This window comes from Micromesistius poutassou (genome assembly GCF_964030765.1).
Source record: "Micromesistius poutassou genome assembly, chromosome: 8".
Lineage (NCBI taxonomy): Eukaryota > Metazoa > Chordata > Actinopteri > Gadiformes > Gadidae > Micromesistius > Micromesistius poutassou.
In genome coordinates, this window is record NC_140278.1 from 6,993,749 (window position 1) to 7,016,664 (window position 22,916).

The 22,916-nt window shown below is 43.0% G+C and overlaps 2 protein-coding genes across 2 annotated transcripts; both read right to left on the bottom strand.

Annotated features, from left to right (window-relative positions):
* Positions 1–5,983: 5,983 nt before the first annotated feature.
* LOC311351738 (B-cell receptor CD22-like) lies at positions 5,984–9,244 on the bottom strand (the record flags this gene model as incomplete). Its single annotated transcript, XM_084471890.1, has 4 exons — positions 5,984–6,050; positions 7,719–7,800; positions 8,485–8,784; positions 9,064–9,244. The coding sequence occupies 4 exons, from the start codon at positions 9,242–9,244 to the stop codon at positions 5,984–5,986; spliced, it is 630 nt and encodes a 209-aa protein (XP_084328016.1).
* A 2,141-nt stretch (positions 9,245–11,385) lies between these two features.
* On the bottom strand, positions 11,386–21,567 carry LOC311351739 (B-cell receptor CD22; the record flags this gene model as incomplete). Its single annotated transcript, XM_084471891.1, has 17 exons — positions 11,386–11,488; positions 12,090–12,226; positions 12,516–12,605; positions 12,726–12,774; positions 13,266–13,347; positions 14,944–15,075; positions 15,394–15,543; positions 16,037–16,200; positions 16,396–16,501; positions 17,200–17,346; positions 18,173–18,295; positions 18,670–18,806; positions 19,259–19,379; positions 20,039–20,184; positions 20,466–20,577; positions 20,853–20,951; positions 21,519–21,567. The coding sequence occupies 17 exons, from the start codon at positions 21,565–21,567 to the stop codon at positions 11,386–11,388; spliced, it is 1,947 nt and encodes a 648-aa protein (XP_084328017.1).
* Between the last annotated feature and the right edge of the window lie 1,349 nt (positions 21,568–22,916).

Sequence of the window (22,916 nt, forward strand, 5' to 3'; positions counted from 1 at the left end):
CAGTGTTCGAATTACATGGGAGCCAGAGGGAGCCAAGCTCCCATAAAGTGAGGACTGGCTCCCATAAAGGCAACAAAGTCAAAAATCTGAGGGTGTCTCTCATATCTGAAGGATTAAATCTAATTTAATCTTAATCTTAATTCATTATCCATCCCTGTGCGGTCTCTTACCATTAAAGACATTAAATTAAAATATAGGCTACTATACGGGACATAGACCGACTCATTTCACAGAATCCTTTGAGACCAGGTTGCCTTAATTACATCTGTCGCATATGTCAGGTGAAAACTAAATGTCAAGGGAAAGAGGCGGTGGTTGAAAAAAGTATTTTGATCACTTATTAAGTTCACTCGTTGCTTATAATGGTTTATTCGTTTCCCAGTATCATTTCCTTAATTTAGAAGACAGTTTTGTTCATTTTTGAATTGTAAAATAAAATTATAATTTTTTTTTTGAAGTTGGGAGTTTTTGAATTTATTGGAAGTGAGTCAAGCTGACCTTACCTGCTGTACCTATGGCCTAAAATAAAGAACAGCCGAGACAATATCCTTAATTCAAACATGCCGTTTCATTTTGCCTCAATTGGCTACGGATGCAAACTTGGAATGAACATGCGCAATGGGGATTCAGATTTCTAAAGGTTACTGTACTGTGGCGGAGACTAGCGTCAGGAGTTGAATCATCACTACAGTAGAGCTAAGAAGGTTCTACGAGCGCTTCAGACCTACCTTACCAACGAACGACGTACAAAAGAGATTCGTAGTGTGACATATTTTAGCTGTAATATTCTCACATAGCCACAGGGAGCAGCACCGAGCACATAGTTGAGAGGTAATATCCTCTCATAATCACGAGAGGGCAGCACTGAGCACATTTAATAAAGTTGCAACATTTACACATAGGGGGCAACAACGGACACACAGATGAAGTGAGCAAGTTTTTAGCGTTGTAGAAGAAGTCTACCTTCACCTGACTATAAAAGCAACAGCATTGCTTGGAGAAGCCAGAATCTCTTGGGCGGCGTATCGTAGATAGTGTGTGTTATATACCATTCCTCTCCTTTTGTTTCATAGACGATAGACAATAGACCAAAACCTTTACCAAATAAAGTGAGTTAAAAGCGATCCTGTCTCGGCGGCCTTTCCTGGATTAAAAATAACATAACAGTAGCAAAGAACGTTTCGGGAAACAAGCAAAATGTTAAGATAGAACTTAAAGAAGAGGTTACTAATACCGGTGCTTTTGCGAATGGTAAGGCTTTTTTTTCTGAGATAGAGAGACCCCTTTAAAGATGAAAAGATAATTCGAACCCTGCACTTGCCACACCCAGAAACAAATCGAACCGCTGTGCAATACTCAAATAAAAGAAAGACATACAAATAGGCCTACAATAAACACGTATGCAGTCGTATGCGGACTCCTCCGGCTGCTCTGCCGGCGGAGGAGTCTGCATACGACCGAGAGGTCGGAACAATAGAGCGTCGGAGAAATGATATGGACCCGAAGTGAACTGACAGCTGTCTACTGAAAACATTTTTCTCGAATCTCACGACCGCCTGAGTTTGTTGTTGCTGGTGACATAAAGAGGTCAACCAGTGGCTCTATTACCACTAGTTGAAATGGGTACAGCGCCACCTATCGTACCGGGGAATGACATGCTTCGGCCAATGAATCGATTTACTCATCGCCATGTATAACCGGACAATTGCAGTTGTCCAATTGCGGAGCATAGTCGAACTATGGCTTTAATCGGATTAAGCTGTGCATGTAAACGTACTGGTAGTGACTGGTAGGGTGAGGTACAAGAAAAACGCTGTGCAAACATCACTGAATGTTGCTGCCAGAGAGCTGTGATCAATCAGTATGTTTACATGCACAGCTTAATCCGATTACAGCCATAGTTCGACTATGCTCCACAATTGGACAACTGCAATTGTTTGAATATACATGGCGGTGAGAAAATCGATTCATTGGCTGAAGCATGTCATACCCCAGTATGATAGGTGACGCTGTAAGCATTGCAACTAGTGATAGAGCCACCGGCTGACCTCTTTACGTCACCAGCAACAACAAACTCAGAGGGTATTCGAGAAAGATGTTTTAAGTAAAAAGCTATCAGTTCGGGTGCATGTCATTTCTCCGATGCTCCATTGTTCCGACCTCTCAATAGCCCAAAAAATTCCCATTGGTCCTACAGCCCACTAGTCCGATGTCCCTTTATTTCGAAACTCCGACATCCAATTGTTCTGACCATATAGGCTTTTGTGGATCACCTCCAATAACCAAGATCTGATTAAGATCTGAATCAACAATAACAAAAAAATTAAGTTTCTCTAGCCTATTAACACATTTCAATGTTGTCTGCCATGTGTCTGCCTGGCAAATCCTTCTCAACCATGGCCGAGATAATCCCCACTACGAGTCTTTACTTGTTGCGGAAGGTACCAAACGGTCTTTAAGATTCATAATATCAGAGAATATCCCTGTCAGTTCGGCCGTGGTGCCGAACTGACTAAAGATCATAAACATGTCGGAAGAAAAAAACATTTATTTTGACAGATGTGCCCGAAGTTACTACTTTACAACCTTGTTGATGCCTTGTTGAACACAGAAAAACATGTACTTTTAATTCAGCCTTGGGTGAACAGGGTGAAATTGAAGCGTAGTGTCTACACCTGCACTGAATGCATGCGCGCTCCCGCGGCCAGGGATACAATTCTTATAGGGGGTAACTACATTGGCACGACACCGGCTTCCTCCATTGCCTTCGCCACCTTTTTAAATAAATCGCTGTTTCTCGTTTTCCGACGGCAACAACACAACGTTCGTGTCCTTCTACTTCCGGCTCACGGCCCCTGAGAAAAATCTCAGAATATCCGCAAAATCTGATTCCAATCCGATTGAACGTATACATGCATGGTTAATGTGACTATCAATCGAATAATCTAGGGGTCTTAATCCAACTATGAGAAACCCGATTCGGTCCGATTTTAGTTTGACTAAGGTGTATACATGCATCTTAAATCAAATCATAGTCAGACTAATCCAATAATTCAATTTTCTCGAGTGTCATGTAAACGTACTGAAAGATAAGCATCTTCGCCATATCCTTAATCGATGGTCCTTTTGCAAATTCAGTCTTAAAACAAGCTCTGAAGGCAAGGAGTTGGCTCGGGAAACATGGGCTTATGTCCCTCTTGTAGTGCTCAGCAAGGCGCTGTGCATGCTCATACAGGGAATCATCAATGGCACTATTCAATTCTAAGGGTTGGATAGCCTGGAAAGGTAAACATGATGGCCGCTGCCCACATTCAAGATTGTGCAGAGCATGGGTGTGGTGCAGATCTGAAAGCTGTGTGTGTGTGTGTGTGTGTGTGTGTGTGTGTGTGTGTGTGAGCGTATCAATCTCTCATAAGCTGTGTGTGTGTGTGTGTGAGCGTATCAATCTCTCATAAGCGGCCCCTACGTGTAAACAGGCTGAGACGGTGGTGAGGGTGTTGTGCCCTTTATGTTTAGAAAATTGTTGGAGAATCCACATATTTCTCCCATGTTAATAGGGCTGATGACATTGAATGATGCTAGTAAATCTCATGTTCAAACAGGGCTAATAACACTAAATGAGGATATTTAATCTCATGCATTCAGTGATCCAAATCATGTTTGGATACATTGCAGAGATTGAAGCACATTTTCAATTTACTTGTACTTGTACCAAATGTACCATGTACCAAATATAATCTTCATCAACTGCATCTTGAGGGAACAATATCACATCTACTGTAGTAGTAAATATTGCAATATGTAATACATATCAGATACTTGTCAACAGTAATGTGAATGTGTAATGAAGCGTGGATTGTCTGCTGAAAGGGTTCTCCTCTACAGTGCAGAACACAGCAGCAGGAGCGACCGTAGCCCTATGATGATGTAATGAGCTTGTTAAATCTTTGCTAGGGACCGACATGGTCGCCCCGAGTATTTGGGATGCGGACTCACTAGACTGAACAGTGTGGACAAAAACAAGGGGTCACAATTCCGTTTGAAGAAAGGAGTGAAGTTTTATTTTCTTCAACAAAGGCAAAAAAATAAATGAACAAAAATAAATCCAGGGTTCCAAATACAAATGAATGTTTAAAAAAATAGCTTTTAGCAACTTAGCATAGCTTAGCATAATTTAGCCTAGCATAGCATAGCGTTACTTTAGCTTTTTTTTTTTTTTTTTACTTTATAGCATGACTTTAGCATAGTATAGTATAGCGTTACTAGTACTGGCCTCACATCAAGCCAGCACCTACCCTTACTCACCCAACACAAAATGAGACACCCCTTAAAGGTCCCATGGCATGCTTTATGGATGCTTTTATATAGGTGTAAGTGGGCCCTTAATACAGTATTTGAACGTTCAAGAAATCTCGCCTTGGTGCAGAATTACAGCCACTACGAGCCAGTCCCACAATAAGCTTTCCACAAACATGCTGTTTTTTAGAGGCGGGTCAAGGTGGAGGGTGGGGGTGTGGCCCTGAGCAGCTTGCGGCCATGTGCTAGTGTTTACAGTGGATGTATCGCAATGGCAAGGCGCACACAGCTTTTGGCCGTGTTCTGTAAATATTCTAGAACACTCCGGGTGCTCCGGTGGGAGTCCTGGAGCTCTATATCTAAATAGTATCATATTATATATAGATATCTATATAATATAATATATATTATCACGGCCAAAAGCTGTGTGCGCCTCCGGATGATATTATGAATCTCAAACGACTGAGTCGGGTTCTCCAACTTCTCTGGTTCTTCCACTTCCACATCATCAATCTGAAGTACAGACTGAACTGCAACACGGAGGAGAAAGGGATTGTTGCCGTTTGCGGACTCCCGGTACTTCCGGCACTACGAGACTCGTAGTGGGGTTATCTCGGCCATGGTTGAGAAGGAATTGACTCCAGATTGAACCAGATTGAACCGCGACATTGATTGTTTCCCGCCGGAGCCCCACTGCCGGGGCACTGCCCTGGAGCACCACCGCCGCAGAGCTCCGGTGGGAGACAATCCTGGGCAAAAATCCCTTTTTCCTCCATGTCGTGGTTCAATCTGGACTTCAGGGAGTCAAAGCCAAAGTTCCTTTCCCCCAATTCCTTCTCAACCATGGCTGAGATAACCCCCACGACGAGTCTCGTTGTGGAAGTACCAGAGACGTCAGAGAACCTGACACAGTCTAGTCTTTTCACCAAATGGGAGCTTTACGCAAGCTTGCGTTGTGTTGCGCTATGTGTTGTGTTATGTGCCATAACACCAACAGCAGAACAGTTATCCAAATAACAAAGAACACGTTACAGTGTGTGTATTCACACACAAATGTGGCACTCGCACGGTCGTAGCTCATTGGCGGGCCAAATTCTCTGGGCGGGCAAAGTAGAGAAAGGGGAGGTAACCTGGCCCCTTATGACGACCCTTTCATTTTTTCAAAGGCGGAGCAGGATACCTAGTGCTCGTTTTATAGCTAACGCCATTTCTAGCCACTGGGGAACCATAGGCAGGCTAGGGGAACTCATATTAATGTTAGAAAACCTCATAAAGTGAAAATGTCATGCCATGGAACCTTTAAATAAGCAAAGGAATTTGTCCCAATTGGACCAATCAAGGCCAGTTAGGCCATACCACTAACATGGGGGAACATTTCCTGGCCAAGGCTAGATGGACTGACATTCTGCCCTCTACTGCGGCGGAAGTACGAGAGAGAGTGAGGAGGGGGGTGGTTTCACCTTCTCACAATCTTCATATTGTGTATTGAGCGTAATTCCGAATTGCTTTGATTGCTAATTTCTTTAGCAAAGGACTCTAAGGAAGGAGGTAATTATTGATAACACACAATTTCTGAACAGGCGCAACGGCTGATTGTGCAAAGGCTGATTGTGATGGAATTTTTAAGAAACAAAAGTTAAAGAAGTGCAGCAATAAGTGAGTATGGTAATAAAGGCCTGTGACTGAGTTAGACTGGGTCAGATCGTGGTCCCCTTACATAGGTCCACCCTGCTACGTCCCCTGCTTTTGTTGGTCTGAGGGAAAACAACAAGACACAGGGCAATGAAGCAACACACTCATATCACTGTACGAAGGACAGAGAAGGGTCAACCCACTGGAATGGCTGCTCCTTTGTGTCTCCGGGATTTACAGGTTTACAATCCCGTTTCTCCAAAATTGCTTCCGGTGGAATAGGTCATTTCCCCTTCCTGTGGAAAATAGAAGATGAGACGTCTTATGATATCTGTGGAGCGACAGCAGAATAGACCCTTTTTACAGTGGTGTCATCGTATGACAAATGAGTCGCGTTGGTTGGTTGAGGTTTGACTTGAGCCAGCGACCCCATGGACATGAGTCCGTCTCAATACCACTACACTACATGGAAATGTAGACTGACATGGGCAGATTAGAGTATATTTTGAGAAATTGAAGTCTTCCGTGGAGGTATGGCGAGATTGGTCGGTATGGTAACATGGTATGCCTTAAAAACTGGTTTACCGGAAGTTAACATATCAAAACAATCACCATCCATGTTTCTAAACTGCATACTGTGTCAAAACCCACTGTCAAAACATTTGCGAAATTACGTGTGTATTGCTCTAAGGCCCAGCCTGTGTTGTAGAGAGGCTGTTGTTCAGAAAGACAACTTCAAACAAATGTATCAAATTGTTCTTTTCATATATAGACTTGAGATTTGGCATGCCATATGTGACAGCCGAGCCTACGTGTTTTTGACGCAATGTTAGAGCTGTTTAAACATCGGAGATATGCACGTATTCCACTTTAAAATGTATATCTCTGCCGTCTTTAGCCTTCTTGCTATGAATTTCACACCATATAGTCCCACAGTCACCTAGTACACGTGTGATGAGGTTGCAGCTTGTACCACTTTTGGCATCAAAGCAGTTTATGTGTGGGTGTTTGGTCGAGTTGTAGGCATTGCATTATGATTCTGATCTGACCATATGGGTTGCCCTCTGAAAGTTGTTCATCGTGACGAATGAATGGTGCATGTATAACAAGTTTCATGCATGTTGCATCTTCCTAGTGGTAATGGCAGCCTGTTGAAATGCTGAAGGTCCAGGCCTTGTTATAGCGCCACCTATGTGTTATTCTGGCCCATCCTTTGATTCCCTTACTCATTTTACGAGTTCTAGGAATGACCCTAATTCTTGAAACAAATATAAAGTGAAAGAAGGTGAAGAGCCCCATTCACTCAGACTGGGGCTTGTCTTCCATCAGACTTTAGATTAATAATCTAAAGTGTGATTTGTGAGTCTACAAAGACGTTACACTTGATATGCACTCACATGTTGGTTTTCCTTGGTCTTTTGTTGTTTCCTGTTCAAATGTTGAGAAAAAAGACTTGCAGTAAAAGACAAGGCAGTAATGAACGCAGAATATTTACTGAATGGTGGTTTCAGCTTTTCATGTAAATATAAAATGCCTCTGAGAAAACATTTGAATTTAGAAGCAGTTAAATAAAGGGCAAGCAAATATTGCACATTGGACTGCAGTGATAGCACCATCAGTGATGCTATATCACGTTATTGCAGTTGCATTTGTCTACCTGCCCAGTCCTTTCCCTCAGCCCTTCCCAGTAGCCACCATTGTAATAAGCAGCATGTTGCCAGTCTATGATACTGTTCCTTCAATCTCACCAAGAACAGTTTATTCTTCCTTCTTACGTCTCCTTGACTCACCGTGAACAAAGGCAAACCAACACAGTGAGTGCCACAAGGACAGTAACTACTACTCCAGATCTGATGCATACAGATTCTCTGCCTGGAGAAAGATAGTTAGAAATAAACAATGGTAAGCAATGGTAATCAGTTGTATAGGGTGGGATTACTGCTGTGGACCAGGGGCGTGTCAAGGGGTAGACCACCAACTAGCAGTTGATAGGATTTAATCTTGTCTGAATCAAACATAATGGTTGTGTTTTAACTACACACAATGCTACACAAGGTTTATTTTAGTGTGCACAATTTTATTGGCCTACTTTGTTGAGGTTAGGTTGTCTAGACATGTAACCAAAACATGTAAACATGCAACGTAATCGGATGTCCCTCTATTGGAAGGACCTCTCTCTCTCTCTCTCTCTCTCTCCCTCTCTCTCCCCTCTGCCACCACAAACTCTGGACTCTGAAACCCCCTCCCATTTGCCCCCAAGAACCATGGACCATTTTACTTTACTTTTTTTTTTTTTTTTACTTTATTGTACATATACAGTTTTGTTTACCGTTTTATTTTGCCTATCTTGCACTATTCAGAATTATTGCACTATTTAGAATTTATTTATTGTAAATGTTACTTATTTTATTCATTTGAACTAATTTTGTCCTTTGTGCACTGGGGGTCAGAGACAAAGGCAATTCTATATTTGTCTTGTACATATTTGGTAATTGACAATAAAGCTGACTTTGACTTTGACTTCTGACTTGACTCTCTCCATACAAACATACAAACCCAGTGTGGTTCCCTCCATCTGCAGCAGTGCAGAGGAGTTGCTCTCCCCCAGAGTATTGGTGGCCTGGCAGAGGTAATATCCTGTCTGAGAGGACACCAGAGAGGGAAGGTGCAACACCTGTCCCGTTCCAAAGGGGACCAGCATGGAGCTGGCGGAGGGTGGTGCAGTTCCACCGTACCACCACCAGGTGTAGTTGTGTACGGGTGGGTTGGCAGCACTGCTGCAGGTCAGGTTCACACTGCTGCCGTTCAACACCTCTCCTTGGGGTTCGACCCTCACCGTTGTGTTCCGTGGAAGATCTGGTCAGGAAAACCCCCGATCATAGGTTTCAAATTAAAAGCGGCATCTTAAAGTCATCATTGATAAGTAACTGACTATTTTTGTTTTGCCACAATACTGATTATACGATATGGTCACTTGGACATTTCTTTGGATAAAAGCATTGGATGAATTATATACATTTAACATAACTGAAATCTGATTTTATAAAATAGATATTTTCACCTGCAATGCAATCATGAAGAAATGGTCCCTTATACAAAGACCTTTTGTATGTATAGGGATCCTCATCGACTCACATTGAATATCGAGGGTTACCGTGTCGGACCGCCGTCCCTCCGCGGCACACTGGTAACTCCCTGCATCGTCCAGCCCGGCCCGGAACGTTGGACTGGCCACTGCTCTTCCATCTCGTGACCACACTACTACGTTGGCTGGGGGATAGCCAATACATCTTGACTGGCAGATCAGACTCACCATGTCATTCTCTTGAACAACGGTCGGTACAATGGCGCTGATCCCTGGTTCTAGTTTAGGAACAGAAGGTGCAGGCGTGCTTTTTAACAAAATAAACATAACATAACATGACATTTATAAAATACCAACAGCAAGCAGTATGTAGCCTACCTTGAACAGTCAAATTAATATATGGTGCAGTCCAACGATCACGGTCTGTCTGTAATATAATAAAGTAGGCCTACCCTAATTGATCAGAGTCGCGTAGCTTGTTGATCCTCAATGTGCACAGACCAGATGTAACACCCAGGTATTCCAAACGTCTTTGCAATGAGCGGTAGGTGGAGAGGGCATTTCCAAACCAGACATTTCTTGAATCTCCTCTGTACCAGGTGACCGAAGTGACACGATGACCCAGTGGAATGTGATAAGAGCATGGTATTGTTACTGATGTCCCTCTGAAAGCGCAATGACTTTGGTACAATACAGCCCAATCTCTGCTCCACACGCCTTTTATAGGAAAGAGAAAAACACAAGACATGATGAGGTTTCATTTTAAATTACTTTGGAAAGTAACCAAGCACTTTGTACAAATTATGCAATAACTATTCTAAATGTAATTCCATTAAGCTTTGGTCACCAGAAAGAATATCAGACAGAACTTAAGTCAGGAAATGAACGTTATGAGCAGATGCGCCACAGAGAAACCCTAAATACATTTGAACAACCTAAGGCTGAGCCCATTAACAATACATTATTTACAAAGTTGGACTATACCTTCAATGAAGAGAAAAAGCCCTAGAATTGTATGAGTCATTTTCTTTTAACCATCCGGTATTAACACGATAGCTTACAAAATGTCCTATTCAGGATAACCAGTGGAAATGATGTCACACATGAAGCAAATCTTACCTTTGATTGCAGGCAAGGGGAAATGTCAAACAAAGTTCCACTTCCCTAAAATGATTCTATCTCAAAGCCATCAATTTAACGTTGATGTTTGCATGTAGCTCTGGACATTTTGGTGCCCTAGAATAAGGATTTGGCTTCTTATCAGCACCTTGGTCATCTGTTGTAGGCTACATACTTGCTTTCACATGATCTACTCTCTTTCTCTCTATGTATGTTATTTGTCTTTATATGCCGTTATTTTATGACAGGCCTTCATGTTGTCTCACTACTGCTAATCTCAATCTGTCCTGGTGGTGTAACAGCCCTGTTAATCCACAAGGTGGCGCTGCCGCCCTATGATAAGGAAAAGACAACCGGGTCGAACGCCTTCTCAGACAAATATAATTTGTCTGTGTTCATTTGCGTCCGTGTCGAAAGATGATACCAAACCAAGCAAAAAATGTTTTATTACTTTAAATATTGATCAACACAACATATGTGAAGCAAATTTATTTAATTTCTAATTTTTCACATTTTGTAATTTTTAGAGTTAAAGGCAGAAAATGTCAAACATAAATTACTGATATCGCTGTTTCATCAATCTCTAAGCAAATTATGTTATACCAACACTAATTTTAAATTGCATGCCAATTTCCAACTACTACATCAATTAAATAAATTACTTGTTGTCATCTGTATTGCCTCTGCAGGAGTGCTAGCAAAAACACATGGGATGCTATTTGTTTCTTGAACACTTAATAACATTAATTATCCTCTAGAGACAGAACTCCAAAACATACACAAACAATCACACGCCCCAAGTTGACCACATGGTCCAATGAAGGCTGGGGTGTCTTGTGTTTCAAGTTCAAAATGCTTCAGCTAAGTAAGGAAAGCCTTCACATATAATACATTTTTGTATCCCACAATCCTCTCTGGTCTTGGCAAAATGGGCGAGAATTATGTGTTGTCAGAGCACAGGTGATAAGTTACCCTGCAAGAAAAACAAAAGTGGGAAGAGAGAGAGAGAGAGTTAAAACACTTTATATTTAAATTTGATTATCATGTGGTGGCAACTTTTAACCATCATATCAGACCATCCTTTTTCATCTTGTTCTAGGGATTGCTAAACATAAAGGTAAACAACATCATGACACACTTTTAAATGAAAGAATTAAGGAATAAATGGATGAACACACAATAAAAGAGTTGATTGTATCAAAAACAGGGGTACAGAGGGAGCTACCTTGGAGTGGTTCCTCTGGCTGCTGTGTCTAGCGGCGTTGCTGCGACAGCAGGTTGTAAACAACGTTAGAAGAATCCTTTGGTTCTTTGCTTCTACCCTGAGGCAGGCTAGGGACTTTTACCTGGTCCGCACTTTACCACCCAAAGAGCACAATGTTGAATTAGTTCATCCACCAACTAACATAATTAGTTGGTGGAATAATACTACTAGCCTAACAATAATAATAACAATATCGATAGTAGGCTAGCACCTCATTGTCAAACATATTTCAAATGTTTAGGAATGTTTAAATGTGTGAGATTGAGCCCCTCCCAGTTAAGGCTTAGTTATGGTTCCATGTCGACACAACGCAAGGGCGTTTACGGACCCCTTACGTCCTTGCAGACCCTCCTTGCCTCCACCGCAAGGGCCTGATGTGCGCCTCCCAAAAATTGTAACCTTGTGTCGAGGCGACGCAGCAGCAAGGGCTGTGATTGGTCCGCACAAACCCGACGCAGAACCAAAACAGGATCACGACTGTGTCGCAGCGTCTGCATGATCATTGCGTCGACGTGGAACCATTACTGAGCCTTTAGTAGGTGGTAGACTTTGGTCTGAAATGCATTATTGGTATTACATAATTAGTACATTGTTACTATTCTGAATTTCATCTTGATGATTGGATGAAGATGAATATAGATAAGGATTAGGTCCATAGTCCTAACCCTAACCCTAACCCTAGATCCAGTATACCTGGGTACTCTGGAGTAGTGGACGGTGATGTAGTTGGGGGCGGGACTCGGGACGTTTGCCTGCTCTGTGATTGGTGGCGCGTCCTTCATTGGAACAATGGCAGGGTGGGAGCTGTCACTCACCTCCTCTTCTTGCTCCTCCTCCTAAACACAAACACGCAAGGACGGATGCATGCACACACACACACACACACACACACACACACACGTAGACAATTCGAAAATAATCAATCCACACACATCCACATAGTATAGTCATAAGAACAGCTGTGTGTGTGTGTGTGTGTGTGTGTGTGTGTGTGTGTGTGCGTGTGTGCGTGTGTGTGTGCGTGTGTGTGTGTGTGTGTGTGTGTGTGTGTGCGTGTGCGTGTGCGCATGTGTGTGTGTGTGTGTGTGTGTGTGTGTGTGCGTGTGTATGTTTGTGTACCGGGATATCGGACATCTTGTCGGTTCTCAAGGGGACAGTCTGCTGGGCGGCTGACTCATAAAACACAGTCTGGTCTGTGACTGACGGGCGCTGGGCCACAGACACACACACACAGATCACAACACCTCGTCTCAATGACAGCCATTGGATCAGCGATTTTATCAAGTATGTTAGAGAATCAGACTAGCACGTGCCAGACAATCCCCATACCTTCTTAACGTTCTCCATGAGCTCCAAGTCTACCCTGTGCATGTTCTTGCTAGGAAGAAATCAAAGATACACAAGTCACTCTTATAATAGCTGTTCACTAACTGCCTCTGTATCGCATACAAAACTTATAGAAAATGATTTAATTATGTAATATCAGATGCATGCACACACACAAGCACACTCAAGCTCACACACACACACACACACACACACACACACACACACATACACACACACACACGCACACACACATACACACACACACACACACATACATATTTACTGGATAATATATATAGATATAGAGATAGATAGATATACCTGATCATTATATAGATATAGAAATATATGTACCTGTTTATAGATATAGAGATAGATATACCTGATCATTATATAGAGATATATATATATACTTGATCATTATATAGATATAGAGATGGATATACCTGATCATTATAGAGATAGATATACCTGATCATTATATAGATGTAGAGATAGATTTACCTGATCATTATATAGATATAGATAGATAGATCATACCTGATCATTATGGCCACCGTTAGTGTGATGAGCGCTGCAGACACGCCCACAGCAGAAGCTAGGGCGATCACCTTTAGCCGTCCTGCAGACCAGACAGAAAGGTACAGGGGACAAGAACATGTGTACGGGCACTGCAGTTGGGATAGGACATGAGACCTGTAGTTTATTATACATGTACCCCCTGACGTTTATACTGTGTGTGTGTGTGTGTGTGTGTGTGTGTGTGTGTGTGTGTGTGTGTGTGTGTGTGTGTGTGTGTGTGTGTGTGTGTGTGTGTGTGTGTGTGCACATTAGGATGGTGCGCTCGCATGTGCGTGTGTGTGTGTGCGCGAGCATGTGTGTGTCTCAATCGCTTCTTTGAGAGGGTTTGTCATCTTTCTAGTCGTCTTGAAAATTATCCCCAAAAAACACACACAATAAGGAATAAATGAGGATAAGGAATAATGAATGACTGAATAGCTTGTGTGAATAGCTTCTCTTTTTGTTGCCAACGGTGTGAAGAGGTGAGATAGCAGTGAATCAAGCGATCAGCCGTGAAAATAAAGCCAGACCATTGGCACGTCGTTATTCAGACGTCTAGACCACACTTTCTTGGGCTTCCATGTTCTTAATCTGCTGCTGCATTGCCTCAGATCATCTGTCTAGACTTTGTTGTAATTTTCCACAACACCCCATTAACCCTCGCTTCAGTGCTCAATAGCGGGAAAGAGATTTGAGTCACCCTGACTCACAGAACAACACTATGAGATAATATACCATGCGGTGTATCTGCTGGCATGCTGCTGCCTAGAGAGGACAGGAGCTTTCGTCACGCCGTGTTTCTTATTCATAAATGTTACATCATCTGTATTCTGAGGTCATGTTTATAGAGCTGGATAATGCTTGAAGTCAAGTCGAAGCAATTCAATTTGTATAGCCCTTAATCACGGTTACAGACTCAAAGGGCTTCACTGGCCATGTTTCATACAATAAGGGCTCCTTGTTACAATGTTATTACACATGTAATAAGCAACGCAATAACCTGTAACAACATGTACTTGATATGTTTTAACCAGGGCTGCCAAGTTTCACGTTTGGAGTGATCCCCCCCCAAATATAATAATTTCTAAATTGATGTAATTAAAAAAGGGTGTTGAACTCTTCTCCTTGATTTTTATGGCAGTTGGCTAACATCTTTATGGTGCATTACCGCCCCCAACTGGAAGGGAGTGTGGACAGGGAAAATTTTAACTCATTGAATGCCGGACAACACAGAGCCACAATTGTAGTATGAATGGAACCGTGTGTGAGTGCGTGTCCTCACAGGTAGAAAAAAGTAGCTGTGTGTACATCCCACCTTCTGGCGTTCGTGCATTTTGACCCTATTGGGTCAAAACGTTGCTGTGAATTTTAATGAAATTAATATGGGAGCTTAAGCAGTGCTGCGGACATTACATTTCTTTCACTCGCTTTTACAGGTGACATATTATACCACCAGGTGTGAGTGTGATTGGCCGTTTTGAAAATCTGCCTCTTCTGACATCACAAGTGGGCGTGTCCACCCAGATGTACGACGGATAGATGAGCACGTCATCTAGGTGGACACGTCCACTTGTGATGTCAGGAGGCTTGTAACAGCTAATCGCACTCACCCCTGGGGGTCTAATATGTCACCTTTAAGCTGACAATCCGAACCCACCTCTCACCCGGACCGTGATCACCGGAGAGCTGTGGGTGCCGATGCGGTTGCGGGCCTCACAGTAGTACTGTCCGCTCTCCCCTGGACCCACCTCGGAGAAGGTGTAGGAGGGGCCCGTCCTGGCTCCCCACACTAGGGGGGTACATACCATCATGGTGGCCACATATGATTTCATTTGAATTAGTAGTTCTCAACATCGAGGTAAGAAACGTGAACACAGGAGATTATTATTTGTAATATCATTATTAACATATTTTTCAAAATTTTAAAAAGTATTTAAAAGTAAAAGTAAAGATTTATGAACCAATATACCTCAGGATTCAGAAAACACTCTGTACCTCTATCTAAATCTGAATAACTGCAGCATCAAAACCCCAAAAATAAAAAATAAAGTGGACCAAATGGAAACATCCAGAAGGTGGTTAGCCTTCTGAGTGCGGCGATGCGAACCTCGCCTGGGGGCGCCCTCTAGTGGAAGTCGATGCCAGGTGAAGTTATCCACCACCGGGTTGGCCTGACTGCTACATGTCAGCGTCAATGCACGACCGGCGTCCACCACGCTAGAGGGACGGGCCAGGACTGACGTGTTCTTAGGTGGATCTATGGAGAGATGATCGAGTGAAAAGGAGTTTCGTTTTCAGTTTCAGTTTGTTTATTTTCTATCATCAAATAGAAAAACTGTCCACCGGTCTTAAAAGAACGCACAAGCCATCGGACAAATAATATCATGCCCGTCTCGTCCCTGTGTTTTTGGTAAGCTTCCTTGTTATGTGTCATCATTTGTTTAAACAAATAAACTACACCTCAAACATAGTGTTGCCCCCCCTCCTGCTAACGGGGACCCTTTGCAGCACTATCTGGGTTCACTTTCTTTTTTTAGATACATCACATTTTTTAGCACTGGCCAGATTGGGACAGTGATTTGGAAAGTGTACTGTTCCAATGTGTGTAGGGACTTGCCCAACACACAGCTCTCATCGTTGAACCCTGAACACACACACACACACACACACACACACACACACACACACACACACACACACACACACACACACACCAGCCCATGCAGATGGACCCAATGAGCTGTACTTACACAGTACAGAGAGTGTAGCAACCGGGGAGGTTTGGTGGCCCAGTCGGTTCCATGTGGTACAGTAGTACTGACCGGCACTATGAGAGCGCACCGATGGGAAAGACATGTTCTGCTGCGTTCCTTTGGCCCACACCTTGTCGCCAAGGATACGATGCCATGCAAACCTGTCGTCAGAGGATGATAAGAGTTATACCGGATAGGTCACGGAAGGCAATGGAAAAATCCACTTCTGAGTGGGTTTTATCTTTCCCTAAAGTATAAAAGAGAATATTTACTTATTGTGCTGTTTTAAAATAATTGCTGAAATTGTGTGAAATGTCTATTTGTAGTGATTTGTAGCCGGACAAACAGGCAGATACCTGTTGACAGGAGGGTTGGCTTGGCTCACACAGCTGAGGTTAACATGGTAGCCTTCTCTGATGTCGCCTCGAGGACTCACCACTACCCGTGTGTTTTGGGGGGAGTCTAGACAGGAAGGCAGGAAGACAGACAGAAACATCACAGATGAAGATTAGCACGACTACACAAAGAAAGGTTATCCTAGTGTGAGCATACACTTTCAATCAAACCGAAAGAAAACAGGACATTTCAAATGCAGTTGCTGATTGGAAGATATTTGTTGGATGTTTTGTAGCGGGTTATTTGCTACTTCTTTCAGCCAATCATAAACAGTTATTGTAAAAACCTGTGTTTAACCAATATTTTTGAGTTGGTTTGTCGTATAATTAGAAAGGTAATTGGAAATGGGAAATTGTGTTGAATGAAAGAAATGCTGAAAGAAATAATGAATTTATTCTTATCCATGAATATCAGTAAAACCATTCCATCAAATTATGTAACATAATAAACTAAAATAAACCAAATGCAAACTGCTGCAAATCCTTTGCAGTTCTACTTAAAAAAGTCACTTGGTGATATACATAATGATGGTATGGTCTTTATGGTCTCATCGCCGTCGAGATATCTGCCTTGTAACTGATTCTGCTTGGCAATATTTCAAACATCGCTCGGACTCGTCTTGTAATGTACGACAAACACAATTCTAATTCTCCACAGATTCACCAAATGTGTTGCTACTCGTTCAATGACATCATTCCCGCTATTCTATTCCAAAATGTTGATTCAAAGCTCAGATTGTTGTTGTTATGTTATGAGAAGCCTACATGTGATGTTCAGCAGCATGGGCTGGGATCGGTCAGTGCCCAGGGAGTTCCGGGCCACGCAGAAGTACTGTCCTTCATCTTTGAACGTCAGACCTATCAGGTGAAGCTGGGGTCTGAAACTAGCTGGGATGCTGTGACTTTCCATATCTGGGAGAAACACACACAACATAACGTGACAAAACGTGTGTATCATCTCTATTTCTATGTCGTTTAGAATCCCAGGCAATGTGATGAGTATCTATCCCATAAAATAAAGAATATCAAGTATGTCTTAAAATAATAGCCTGTATATGCTAAATAAATGTCCTTGCCTCTCAAAATGAAGAATATCTACATCATCTTCTGCATTGGCCATTAAGGAAACGTACGTCATCTTTTTAAACATTCAGCTCTTGTATTTTTGTATGAATGTATGAATATAAAAATCTAAAGCAAATATATATATATATATATATATATATATATATATATATATATATATATATATATATATATTAAAGTAGAAACCACACATTAGTTTAGAAAATAATATCTTAGGGCTGAATTATAACTTAAGAAGCATGACTAGGTGGTGTGGCATCTGTGGTTAACCAGATGTGCCATTGGTGTCAAATGCACATTAATGAAAACACAACACTGTGAAGGACTCATGATGATATAGGGACAATTCAATACAAGGACCACTAGTTGTGTGGTGTCTTTCTGAAAATACCACGTGAATTCTAGTTTGTATCCTGCCTTTTAAAAAAAAGTAAAACTCTCTTTTGAGATCATTCTAACCCCTTGCCTCGTGGTTTTCCATTGTTTCTAGCTCTTATACTCCTTGTCTACAGTACATATCAGCACTATAAGCTTCTGATACAGTGTAGCGTAACATAGTGTCCTCTCCTTTGCAACATGAGGGTCATTTTGGCTGCATTCACCATAACGTACACATTACACGCCTGTTAAAACATACGCCCAGGACTGTTACCTTTGAACCAGGCAAAGCTCTCCACGGGCGGAGCGGCGTCACTGCTGCAGGAGAGAGTGGCCGACCCCCCCGCCGACAGCTCTCCCACCGGGGACAGAGTGATGAGAGTGGACCGGGGTCCGTCTACAGGGGAAGAGAGCTGGGCTTTACGCTGTGCTTCGCTCATGATGAAAACATGGAGACATGGTATGGCGACTAAACGCCGCTCGTTGGGCGAGAGTGACAGTGTGCAGTGAGGTGTTGATGGAAGCTGTGTGTCTCGGTGTTATTATTATGTCATAATGTTAAAGGAGATGCGTGTAGGAAAATGGAAGCAAGGCAGACATTCAGGTTTGACTCTATGTGAGATCCCACAACTGTTTCTGGTCTCGTCTGTTTCCATGAGATTAAAGGAGACCACATATTCATCAAAAAAGTGACATGCGTAAAAAAACAGTTGCAATGCGTAAATCATGTAAATACTGAACAATGTAATCAGGCCATGGAGGACCACTCACGTCCCAGAGCCAAGGTCAGGGGCGGGGACTGTACGTTCTGGGGCGGGATTGGGCGACAGGTGTAGGTGCCGGCGTGCTGCTGCTCGAAGCGGTTGACGATCATCCACTTCTCATAGGATCCCAGGTTCAGCCCATTTCTGAGGAGAACGTCATTGTGTGAACAACGTAGAAGGTTCTGGCGACATGTGACACACATGAACACACACACTCACACTAATTGGTTCTATGCACATCCTTACTGTACCGACAGCGCCATATTGTTTCTCGACGTCTGACAAATGCAAAGTGCTTCTTGTAAGTCGCTTTGGATGAAAGCTTCTGCTGAATGCTGTGAATGTAAATGTCATAATACGAATAACAATGAGGAGGAAACAGGAAGGGGGTGTAGACATCCGAGAAACTTCCGAGACCTGTTGACGCGAAGAGCCAAATAACATCGGATTTGGATTTAGCTACCGAGGAAACATAATGGGGTTTATGCTCCGGGGAGAAATCTATCTGGGTAGCCAGGATTTCTTAGCTGCCATGTAAACAGCTAAACGACTACAGTGACAGAATGAGACTTCCCAAGCAAACGCCAAGCACACACCTGTACAGAGCGAGGCTCCGGCCGGAAGCAGCACATCCACTGGCCTGACAGCCCAGGAACACGGTGTCTCCCAACGCAAACATGTGGCCAAGTCTGACCGGGTGCACTTGGACTTGCAGGTCTGGAACACAAGCCCATGAACTGAATGTAGAACAGTCATTGGGTCAGGATTTTAACTTGAAATGTCGAGACACTCTTATATACAAATACAAGTACACAACACTTGTTCACAGAGATGTGTAGACCCTGAACGTGCAGACCAAACGGTGATGTCACCTTCTGTACAGCAGAAATAGAATCTGCCATCACATGAAAGTGATGACACCATAACACATGGACAACAAGAAAGAGCACCTGCTTTCATTTTGATGGTGCTGTAGCTTCTATTCAAGAGCCTGAATGTGGGCGTTATTTTAAGAAATGGCCCAGCCAGCCAGCCATCTGTTGAGAGATGACTGCGCCTGCCTCAGTATGAGTCCATTTTGATTATAGGCCGATCCGAGACCAATCCATGATTGGTTCGACAAATCTCTCTTGACTTTCACTCACAGGTGCGTGTAATGCAACACTTCTCAATGGCAGCGAAACGTATGGAAGAAGGGAACAGAGTGGAGGGGATTTTTTTCAAAATGGTACACTTTCCCACTCTTTTCTTTTCTCTCTCTCTCTCTCTCTCTCTCTCTCTCTCTCTCTCTCTCTCTCTCACTCTCACCACTCTCGACCCTTACCGCCTGTTCCACCTATAACATGGAGAGGCTCTGTGATGAACCTAGGGCCAACCTGTGACGATGAGGGAGACTGTGTCGGGGGAGGTCCATCTCCCGTTGGGCTGGTCCGTCTCAAACCTGAAGTGGTACTGTCCCTCGTCACTCAGCCTGACAGCCTTGATCTGGACCGAACAGCTGGAGTAGCTCCCTCCTATGTAGCTGGGGACCCAGGGGAGATTGTGTTAAGCATTCAGCTGATTGTAAACGATTCATTCAGAAATGTTCCGGTCTTGTGTGTACTCTGTTTGACTCTTCCTCTTTAATTTTCCGGTGTTTATATGCACACTACTATTCTGAAAGTAACACTGGCTTTTATAAGTTGGTTGTTGACTACAATTGATTCTTTGAGCCAAGCAGTACAGATCTTTAGTTAATACTGGATACTGGATTTAAATTGGCCTTATATACACATTGCCTGGACTGGAGGAATGTTTTTGTACCGTGTGCGCCCCCTGTAGGACAGGCTGACTTGGTTTGGGTCCGAGTGGTGGGTGAACTCTCTGTGACCGTCCACGGACACACGGAACCACATGACCCGCTTCATCATGTGGCCTATGGTATGGAGATCACTGGTTCACATACACCATCTTATGATTCAATCATAGTATTAGCATAGTAGCATGGTAGTAGCATGTTGACTAACTTATTGATTGATCTTACTTATTGATCAATGGATTGATAAAAAATTCAAAAAGTTTCAAAAACAATATACTGAACGTGTTTCATTCAAACAGTTGTCTGCAATATGACATATCAATAAATCCAAATAATAACATTAGGCCAGTAGTGTATCCAAATAAAATAAAAGGAGGTTGTCCCTATGATACCTGATGGGTAGTCATAGCGACAGGGCAAGGTGACGGTGGTTCCAGCCCACACACAGATCTCCCTCCTCGAAAATGACACACTCCACCTGCTCTGGGCTCCTGAAGGACACACACACACACACACACACACACACACACACACACACACACACACACACACAAGCACACACACAAGCACACACATCATTGATATCGACATAAAAGAGTCAGAGAATCAAAGCCAAAACCCTTTGTTGTATGCTTTTGGATAGGTTGAAAATGTGTTGGTTCAATAGGGGTGACAGATATAATAGACTGATAATGAGATCTGATGGCAACACTGGTGGCGTGCTGTCCTGCTAAACGCCTTGCGGGCTGACTGGCTGACTACCTTGCACAAAGTCCAATCAATACTTATAAATAACCTAGGTGTAAAGGCAAGGGCACCTGGATGCAGAACAACATGCAGCACAGAATGAACAACAGATGATTCACACAAATTCATCTTATGTTGTCACCAGCTTTTAAACACTTGGGCACAGAATATACAAAAAACATTCTAATTATACCCATTACACATTTATAATATTTAATCCCTGTAAATAAACATGTATTATATTGAAAAGTAACGGTAATGCAGGGTGAATTCTTTAACTATAATATAATCCTAATCCCGGTGAACGTTACCTGGTAAGGCTGCGAGGATGGTGCTCAGAACTAGTGCACCTGCCAACATCTCCGCTGACTCAGGCACTGTGACGTCAGCCAGCAGAAAAGCCAGAAGATAAACGGTTAATGCGCCACTCGGACGGGACATGGGCATGAGGCTGGTCACCGAGTAAAACAGGACCGACTCACCTTTTATAAGAGCTTCATTGAGTTAAGCAGTGAAAATACCGTAGGACCTGTGCCTGTCGCAGGCAGTACCGGTGAGGCTGTCTTGACTGAGGTTGGGTTTCAGAGGTGACAGTTGAGTGTTGGCCAGGACAGCCTCAGCCAATCATAAGGGGGAGGTAGAGCAGAGGGAGGTGATACCCACGAGGAGAAAGGAAGAGGAAGGGGATGCAGTCCTGAGCGCTGCCCCCAATTCGGGTGACAGGGTTGACATGGCAAATAACATGGGATAAGGATTGTTTTGATGAAGTCTGCACGGTCGTACATATCAACAAGGCGTGGGCTCCAAGATTATCTAGTTTAAAATGTGTTTGTATGGATGCATATTCTTTTTTCCAATTTTCATCTCTGCCCCTAAATCCTATGTTACACACATTCAAATAGTGTCCCCGTTTGAAAAAGTCTGTATATTGGTTAAAGTTAGATTTTAAAGATTGTTATTTGGGAGTTGTTATTTTTATTTTGTTTCAGGGGAGAGGGAAAAAGGAGAGGAGGTTGAGGAGAGGAGAGGAGAGAGGAAGAGAGGAAAGGGGAGGAGAGGAGAGGAGAGGAGAGGAGAGGAAGAGAGGAAAGGGGAGGAGAGGAGAGGAGGCCTGGAGGTAAAGAGGAGAGGAGCTGATGTTCTGCTAGTTGGGAGGCCTTTGTGCCAGATCGGTCAGGCTAGTCTTGCGATATCAGATGATCGGATATCTTTGCCGCCTGTTAAATGTCTCGGGATTTCTAAATGCAAGTAGGTTGTTTGAACCGAAGCAAGAACAGCCGCTAACAGACCACTTTACAGGAAATCACCTTTTACTGGAAATGATGCTCTCCCCCATTCTCCTCAACAGTGAAACAAACTGGAGATATAGCAAATCACGTTGTAACACGCAGAGAGCTTTGGAACAACTTAACATTATTTCATTCAGTTTCATCCAATGTGGGCTCCGTCTGCAAGATAGGTGGAATTAAGGATTTTCAGTGACAATACCCTGAAAGACTACCTCTCTACAAAAGTTGAAAGTGTTGATTGACAGCTGGGTACTGTGTTGACCTGGAGAAGAAGCACCATTTTGTCTGGGCCTGCCTTTGTTTGCGTTGGACGATGCTTAAAATTCAGGATTTCAATTTTTTTATTTTAACCACATTGTTGTTTAGTATTTCACCAAACTTGTTGAGCTTCCCTCGCCCACAGTGGCACTCACCAATACT